General features: G+C 56.1%; 1 protein-coding gene across 3 annotated transcripts in view; it reads right to left on the bottom strand.

The window, feature by feature from the left end:
* Positions 1-6,406: 6,406 nt before the first annotated feature.
* Positions 6,407-9,161, bottom strand: part of LOC311516850 (casein kinase II subunit alpha-like) — a 66,924-nt gene continuing 64,169 nt past the window's right edge. For all 3 annotated transcript variants that reach the window (XM_084621198.1, XM_084621200.1, XM_084621199.1), the window contains 3 exons: positions 8,198-8,346; positions 7,167-7,256; positions 6,407-6,894 (listed from right to left, as the gene is read on the bottom strand). In XM_084621198.1, the coding sequence (XP_084477324.1) occupies positions 6,779-6,894; positions 7,167-7,256; positions 8,198-8,346 (355 nt within the window). In that variant the 3' untranslated portion in view covers positions 6,407-6,778. The remainder of the gene's footprint in view (positions 6,895-7,166; positions 7,257-8,197; positions 8,347-9,161) is intronic.

Here is a 9,161-nt window from a genome sequence, read left to right as displayed (position 1 = left end):
GCTTATCCTCCTTTCCAGGTCACAGGCCCTGGCTCTCATGGGGGACTTAAATCACCCTGACATCCCTTGGGAGAGCAATACAGCAGTGCACAGGCAATCCAGGTAGCTTTTGGAGAGTGTTGGGGACAACTTCCTGGTGCAAATGCTGGAGGAACCACCTAGGGCCCGTGCTCCTCTTGACCTGCTGCTCGCAAACAGGGAAGAATTGGGAGGGGAAGTAGAAGCAGGTGGCAACCTGGGCAGCAGTGACCATGGGATGGTCGAGTTCAGGATCCTCACAAAAGGAAGAAAGGAGAGCACCAGAGTACGGACCCTGGAGTTCAGAGACGCAGACTTTGACTCCCTTGGGGAACTGGTGGGCAGGATCCCTGGGGAGGCTAGTATGAGTGGTGTGCAGAAAGAACAGCAAATATGGCAGGCGCCCAGCTTGGCTCAATAGAGAAATCTTGTGTGAGCTTAGATACAAAAAGGAAGCTTACAAGAAGTGGAAACTTGGACAGAGGGCTAAGGCCAGGTATAAAAACATTGCTTGAGCATGCAGGGATGAAATCAGGAAGGCCAAAGCGCAGTTGAAGTTTCAGCTAGCAAGGGATGGGAAGGGTAACAAGGGTTTCTACAGGTATGTTAGCAACAAGAGGAAGGTCAGGGAAAGTGTGGGCCCCTTACTGAATGAGGGAGGCAACCTAGTGACGGGATGTGGAGAAAGCTAATGTACTCAATGCTTTTTTTTGCCTCTGTCTTCACAATAAAGGTCAGCTCCCAGACTGCTGCACTGGGCAGCACAGCATGGGGAGGAGGTGACCAGCCCTCTGTGGAGAAAGAACAGTTTGACTATTTAGAAAAGCTGGATGAGCACAAGTCCCTGGGGCCAGATGCAAAGAGGATGGAGCTCGGCTGTTCTCAGTGGTGGCAGATGACAGAACAAGGAGTAATGGTCTCAAGTTGCAGTGGGGGAGGTCTAGGTTGGATATCAGGGAAACACTATTTCACTAGGAGGGTGGTGAAGCTCTGGAATGGGCTCCCTAGGGAGGTGGTGGAATCTCCTTCCTTAAAAGTTTTTAAGGTCAGGCTTGACAAAGCCCTGGCTGGGATGATTTAGTTGGGGTGGGTCCTGCTTTGAGCAGGGCATGGGACTAGATGATGATCTGAGGTCTCTTCCTAATCTGCTGTGATTCTATCTCCTGTGGCTTTTAATCCCTGCTGTGGAAAGGCAAGGCGGGGTGCCCTATTGAAGGGGACTAATACTACCCCCTTACCACTTGGTCACCAGGAAAGTAAGTGTCTGCCAAGCTGCTAGCATGGAAGATGTGAAAGCCCCTCCAACCCCAGCTTCAAGGTCCACCAGGGTCCATCTTGGCCCTGTAGTAACTGAATGGGGGTAGCAGTTTACTACTCGTATGGAGCTAGGGCCAAACTCTGCTCTAATTACCTAACAAATTGCTGATTTCATAGACGAACAATGCCATGAGTAGCTGCTTCCACTTGTACTCAAACCCTCTCCTGGAGGGTTAACCCTAACCCCTGCCCATGACTGGAGCATGGGAGGTTGCACCCTGTATAAGGGGCACAAGGCTGGTGCAGATAAGGAGAGGGTGGTAGATGAGAACCTGGCCCTAGGCTACCTAGGCCAAGTAAGACAGAGGGGGTGAGCTGCCAGCAGAACTGGGGAGGAGCCCTTATCAGTGACTGACAAGCAGGAATCTGCAGAGCAATTAAGCTTTTCACTGCAAGAGCCTCCAAGCGATGCTGGGGGTGGGTGGGAGCAGAAGGGAAGAGCACAAGGAGCCCTGAGCATTTCAGGGCAGGGGCAGCTGTCCTGGGCCCAGGCTTGAGCAGTGGTTTTCAAACTTTATTTCTGGCAACCCAGTTGAAAAAAATCGTTGATGCCTGTGACCTAAGGGAGCTGGGGATGAGGGGTTTGGGGTGTGGGAGGGGCTCAGGGATGGGGTGTGGAGATGAGGCTGGAAATGAGGGTGTGGGAGGGGGCTCAGTTTTGGAGGACTGGGGCAAGGGTTGGGGTGTGGGAGGGGGTCAGGGGGGCTCAGTTTGGAAGGACTTAGGGCTGGGGGTGCAGGTTCTGGGGTGGGGCTGCAGAGGAGAGATTTGTGGTGCAGGAAGGGGCTCCAGGTTTAGGGCATGGGCTAACCTCAGTCAGCGTCACAGTGGGGGTGCTAAGGCAGGTCCAGCTGCAGGTCCCACTCCTCAGTGGAGGCATGCAAGCAGCTCCCCTTGGCTCTCCCCTGTAGGCACTGCCCCCCAGCCCCCATTGGTCAGCTCCCAGCTGGTGCTTGGGGCAGGGGCAAAGTGGAGCCCCGTGGCCCCCATGCCTAGGAGCCGGACCTGCTGCTGGCCACTTCTGGGGCACAGCGCGGTGTCAGAACAGGTCGGGACTCACCTGCCTCGGGCAGCACCACGGATGGGACTTTTAACGGCCGGGTCGGCAGGGCTGACCAGTGTGACCCAGTGACCTGTACTGGGCCATGACCCGCCGTTTGAAAACCACGGCTCGAGGGAACTGGGGGTGCTGCTCTTCCAGAGCTAGTCCCCGCGTAGCCACTGGCCCTGCCTAGCGACCCAGCACGTAGCAAGCCTTTGTTGTGGGCAACAGCCTGGCGTGCGCTGAGTGGGGGACTTGCTCGTGTAAGGTACAATAGCCCCACGCTGGCAGCAGGCATGGGGGGTGGAATGGGGGGGTCTCACCTTCCCTGGAGCCAAGGGGGCAGAACACTAGGGCCACAGCTGCACCAGCCAGAGGATGGGTGCTGACCCCGCCTGGGCCGGGGCACACAGACCAGCTGCTCTCAGGGGGCATTAGTGCCTTCGAAACCATTGTACACGTGCCTGAGGGACCCAGTCAGCACCTGCCAGCCCCTTCATTATAGTGCAGCAAGAGTTCTCCCCCGACCAGCTGCCTCCAAGGCCCCCATCCCTTGGGCGCAGCAGGAGCCATCTTTGGCACATGCTGGGCCGTGTCAGGAGAGGGGCTATGGGGAGACAGACAGCGCAGGGGGCTGGGGGGAGACAGGGGCTCAGTAGGGCTAGTGGGGCGGACAGACTGGGGCAGGGGCTGAATGGGGGTGGAGGCGCCGGGGTGCAGAACTACATGGGGACAGAGGGTGACTGAGTGGAAGCACAGAGCTATGGGGACAGAGGGACAGGGTACAGGGACACAAGGTTGGCTGCATGGGGGCAGGGAGGGGGTACAGAGCCACATGGCAATGGGAGAAGTGGGTGGCTGAGTGGGACATGTGGACACGGGGTGCAAAGACACATGGGGATAGGGGCAGATGTGCCTGACTGAACGGGAGAGGCTAGGGGTCATCCCAGGGCCTGCATGGGAGAAGCTCCCTAACAGTCCCTCTCTGCTGCCCCCCAAAAAAACCCATTCCAGACTTTTCCCACCCACACCCAACAACCCCCCAAGTTCTCACTCAGGCTCCTTCCCAGCAGTTACTTCCCTCTTCCTCTGCCCCTCCGTTACCCCAACTCCCCCCGTCTTTGCACAGTTTCTGGGGGCACAGGAGATACGGTTCTGTGTTTAAATGCATCGTTACCAGAGTTCTGTGTTAATACACCTAGTAAGGAATCTATTTGTCAAAAAACATTTCCTGAATCTTTGTTGTCGCCTGTATCATTACAGCCACGCTTCCTGACAGGTATTTTGAAATGAATGACCAGCAATAACGGGACGGGTGTTAGTTTGACAAATAAAATATGCAGAATTTGAAAATAGCGTGTGCAGAATTTTTTATTTTTTGGCACAGAATTCCCCCGGGAGTAACTAATGGAGGGGGCAGCGGAGGCAGAAACCAACGACATACACCCAGCGGACTGGGCTGGGGCCCCCTCCTCTCTCCTCACACAGGCAGCACTAGGGGGAATTCCTGAAAGAACAACAGGAGTAAAAGAACCACAGGGCCATTAATACCACCTCAGAGGGGAGGACAGACCACAGCCTCGGCCCTGTGGGACGTTTCAAACCCCAGTGGTCCTGTTGGATTCTGACAAGTGGGCAGGCGCAAGCCAAAATAGGGGCTGCAACCCGGCCCACTCAAGGTAGGCATGTGCCAGGGTCTCCCTCAGGCCAGAAAACGGACAGGCGTCGGGGACAGGCGAACCGCGCCAGGTACATGCCCATGCTCACTGCTCTGGGAAGGAGCCGCCAACTAATATCCCTGGTGGGCCGTGGCATCAAGGTGGAATATAGGCCGGCCCACCGGGGTTCCTCACCCTCAACAGACCCCACCACTTAGTGTCAGGGCAGGACACGAGGATGAGGAAATGGAGAGTATGGAGCATGAGCGTGTACAGATGTGCCCTTGGCACAGTTCGGAAGCAAACCGGCTGCAGGTCACACAGCCGGCACGGGGTTTCAAATCCCTGTGGTAAGCAGGTTCCACCCTGTGTGGGACACCAGCATTAAAGACTCTTTGCCCTGCCAGGGGGACACACACAGGCCATGGGACCAGCATTTACCCTTCCTACTGCTGACCGTTAAGATAGCATCAGCTAATTCTTGCCCCTCTACCGCTGGGACACCTGCTCTCCTTCTGTCTTGGGGGTTCAGCAAAGAGCTACAGGGATGGTTCGAGGGCTGGAAAAGCTGCTTTAGAGAGACAACTGAGAAGCTGAATCCTATCGCAGAGAGGATTAAGAGGTGACTTGAGCATGGTCTATAGTGGGTAGAAGACTTCTTATAGCTGAGAGTTCTTTAATCTGGCAAAGTCAGAACAAGAACCCACGGGTAGAAAATGAAGTTAGACAACTTCAGACTAGGAATAAGGTGCAAAATTTCCAAAGGGAAAGTAAGTATCTATTGGAACAACTGACCTGAGGACACAGAGAATCCACCATTGCTTGGCATTTTAATCGAGACTGGACATGTCTAAAGAAAATGCTCTTCTTCCACCAAACGCTGGGGCTTGAGGCAGGAATTACGGGGTGAAATTCTATAGCCTGTCTATGCAGATCAGACTAGATAACACAATGCACTCAAACTCTATTACTGCCCCTGAAGCTCCACAGGAGGACTTGAGACTATGCCTGCTTGTTTGGGAGGGCAACCCGGACCACCTGCCTCAGCTAAAAAAATTTAGCAAAAAGTTGGCAGCCTTCCCCCGAACAAATTAAGTCCAAGGCATCCACAGTCCTTCCTAGAAGTGCCAGGAAACTGTGGCAGCCATCGATTGGAGAAGACAGCAAGTGGCAACAGCCTCAGCAGGTCTCACTGCTCTGCACCGTCACCCCAAAAATCTTCCCTGGACAGAGGTCACAGGGGGCAGCTCCCTCCCTGCCCTGGGAGGCATGAACGTAGTGGGCTCTGTGAGCCGACTAAGGTGTTCTGGGTGGATCTACCTGCGCTGAGGAGATTACAAAGTGCTCGGCTGCTGAGAGGGGTCCTGGACCAGAGGCTTTTTGCACCTCAGGCTCACTATCACTAGTGGCAGAGAGGTCACCTCTGAAAACTCTCAACGCTGAGACCTCCGCTGCTCACCAGTGTCTCCAGCCCCAAACTCTGGAACAGCTCGCAGGGGAAGGTTCCCTGAGAAGACACGGGGTTGAAGAAGGCTTCACTTTATAGCAACAGCTCCCCTCTAGCTGTTCAACCAATGAGTTTGCCGGAGCAGGTGTTTCAGATTCCAAAGCCAAAAAGCAGCAAGGCCCTATCAGTGCTGCAGCACGGCATCGGGACACCAGCTGGAAGCGACTGCTGCCTGGTCCCTGGACCGGTGCTTCCTCCCGGCCTTGGATTCTGAGGAGGCACAGCCATCGGGACACAGCTGGCCAGGGCTCAGGCTGTAAAACTGCTCTGCAGATGTTTGGGCTGGGGCTGGAGCCCGAGCTCTGGGACCCCGCAAGGGAAGAGGGACAAATGGGACGATGCCCAGTGCGAACACTACGCGCTCAGCTCCCTTGGCACAGCCTAGAAAGCAGATAAATACTAACCAATCGGTACGTTCCGATGGAGGTGAGTGAGCGAGGGGACACGCCAGGGGATTCCAGCTCACTGCCTATGACAACAGAGGGAATGAAGGATAGTTGGGGGTCAGATGTCTAACAATGTGGGGGCAGGTGTGTGCCCAGTCCTCATGGGCCCTACCAGCTGGAAGGTTCCCAAGAGTGGGAGCCACACTGGCACAGGATCAGCCACAAGTTACAGGGCTGGATGCAGGAACCACCAGGGTGTTGCTCAGGCCTGTTCTATGCAGGAGGCCAGACTAGGTGATCAGAACAGTCCCTCTTCTGGCCTTAAAATCCGAGTTCTCCCAGAAGAAGCATGACTATGCTCAACCCTTCCTAGTGGTCACCGCCCAAGACACACTCCCTGCCCAGGATACACCAAGCCACACAGAGGTTTTTGCTCAAGTCCCTGGCCCCAGACCAAGCCACTGGCCATGCTGTCCTGTTAGGGACATAGAAAATAAATTTTATTATCCATTTTAAATTTCTACATTGTAGTTGCATCACTAACCATGATCCTCATGAGAAGAATGCAGCTAACTCTTTACCCCGACAGACAACAAGATCAGCCTTTGGCCATAGCCAGAGAGTTTGATATCGTTACCGCACAGAGGGAAAAAGGAACCTATGGTTTTGCTCTTTTTTCATACTCAACAGAAATACGAATAAAATTCCAGAGAGCCCCCCCGGTTCCTGCCCTCTGGAAAGCTGCGGCTCGCAGGTGGCAGAGCGGGTCAGCGCTTGGAGGAATAGGGCAGGAGCGTACGAGGCAAGCACAGCCTTGGTGGGGCTCGAAGCCAGAGGCTGAGAACTGAGTTCAGGGCTGCACTCCAGCTGCAGCAGGAACTGGCGACCCCAGAGCATTTGGAGAGGAGATGATGGGCGATGCGGCCAAGCTGCCAATGGGCTGGGATGCAGACATTGAGGTAAGACCTGTGCCAGGGAGAGGGCAGAGAGTCAGGCCAGCAAAGACAGCAAAGGAACAATGGCAGGGAGGGAACAGGCCAGAGGCTGCTCCTCATGGCCCTCCCTACCCCACTCTAGAGCAAAGGCAAGGTCCCCCAGAATGCCAATCCAGCTCCCTGGAGAGGCAGTCAGGTGGGTGGTGTGGGAAAGGCAGTCCTTCCCATCTTCCCTGACCGGAGTCACTCCTCCTCAGAGCCTTTCATTCGAGTACCACAGGGCTCCAGAACACAGGACCCTACCTGCCAACATACTGGAGGAGCTGACAGGTGTGTTACTGGCTGACAGTCCAGCTGAGGGGCCCATCCTGGCTGGATCTTTCGCTATGGGATCTGCAAGGGAAAGGGTGAATGAGACGAGCATCCACGCTCACAAGAGACTCCAAACCCATGGAGAGAGCTGGGTGCTTTCGGAGGGTCTCCCTCACTGTCCTGGATAGCCTGGCCACACAGCAGGCCAATGGGGGATGCTGGCAGGTGGCCACAGACAGGAGAGAAGCCACACCCAGGATACAAAGGTGAAGCTACACCCAAGGTGGGGGAGGCAAGTGGGAAATCTGGGATGCTCCACTCCCGTAAGAGCAGCCCTTCCATGAGACGGGGACCACACACTCACTTTGTCGGGTGCCCCCAGGAACGCTGGATATCAGCAGCCACGAAAGAGAACAGGACAGACTCATTCCTACAGCAGTAGCGTGCCTGGGGCTCGAGACAGGAGGTGACTCACGCCCTGCCCTGGGGAGTTTATCTTTTCCATCGGACACTGACAACACAGCAGTGTCAGCAAAGGGGAGGGAGTCCAGCTCCTGACACAGGGAGCAGCATGTCTAAGGCAATTTGCTTCACCCGATACCGATGGATAATGGTTGTTTTATGGGCGTGGTGCCTGGGTAGAAACGGGCAACGCTCGAGCAGGGGGTGGGGAGAAAGGAGAGTGAAGATGGCTGAGCAGGAAGAGAGAAGGGCAGAGGATCAAGAACTGAACCATGGGGGCTGCCAGAGGGGCCAAGAGACGCTGCTCAGCAGTCGAGCAGGACCAGGGCGGAGTGGGCTGCCAAGCAGGTGGCACCAAGGAGGCTGCTGCCCGCACACGGGAAGGCGCTGGCCACGCTGTGGCCACAGTGACACTTGCCCAGGAGACCGGGGAGGCCCCGGCAGTGCATAGCTCGAGGGTGGGGCAAGGACTGAGATCCGAGGGCTGGGAGAGGGAAGGGAGGCAGCCAGGACAGAACGGCGGGAGGAGAGAAGGCGGTGCTGGCATTTCTCCTACGCACAGAAGTACGGGTGCTCCATGGCCTCCCGGGCAGTGAGCCGCGTCTGGTGGTCGTAGCGCAGGAGCTTGTCCAGGAAGTCGAGTGCCTCTGTGCTCACGAGGTGCTGGTTCTCACTGTGCACGAAGCGCTCCCACCGCTTGCGGGAATGTCTGCAAGGGAGACAGACAGCCTGGAACCCTGCTGCTGCACCCTAGCCCATGCCCCTGGAGCTCCCCCCACACTAACGCACGCCCCAGCCATCCCAGCAGGGCTGCAACGCACCCCAGGCTCTCTGCAGCCCCATACACAGGGCCCTACCAAATTCACAGTCATGAAAAACATGTCACAGACCGTGAAATCTGCTCTTGTGTGTGCTTTTACCCTATTCTATAAAGATTTCACGGGGGAGACCAGCGCTGGGGGTCCTGACCCAAAAGGGAGTTACGAGGGGGGGCCCAAGGTTATTTTAAGGGGGGTTGGGGTATTGCCACCCTGCCTTCAGTGCTGGGGGGCTGAAGGGCAGCGGCTGCTGGCCGGGCACCCAGCTCTGAAGGCAGCGCCCCGCCAGCAGCCGCACCAGACCAGGCCACCCTCCCTTCTGCGCTGCTGCTGATGGCGGCTCTGCCTTCAGAGCTGGGCTCCCGGCCAGCAGCCGCTGCAGTGCAGAAGGGTAGCAGTACGGCAACCCCCCTCCTCCCGCCCCACAATAACTTTGCAACACCCCCCCCCCCCACTCCTTTTTGGGTCAGGACCCCTACAATTACAACACCCTGGAATTTCAGATTTAAACAACTGAAATCATAACATTTATGATTTTAAAAATTCTATGACCATGAAATTGACCAAAATGGACCGGGATTTTGTAGGGCCCGACCCATACGGCTTGCACCCTCCCCAGCATGGTGACACCCCCGTGAACTGTGCAATACTCTGCTTTCCCCGCAGCTGAGACACCACCTTCAGCGCAGCACCCAGTCAGAAACCC

Source organism: Lepidochelys olivacea (genome assembly GCF_965140295.1).
Source record: "Lepidochelys olivacea isolate rLepOli2 genome assembly, chromosome: 2".
NCBI lineage: Eukaryota > Metazoa > Chordata > Testudines > Cheloniidae > Lepidochelys > Lepidochelys olivacea.
This window is presented reverse-complemented; position numbering and strand designations above follow the sequence as displayed.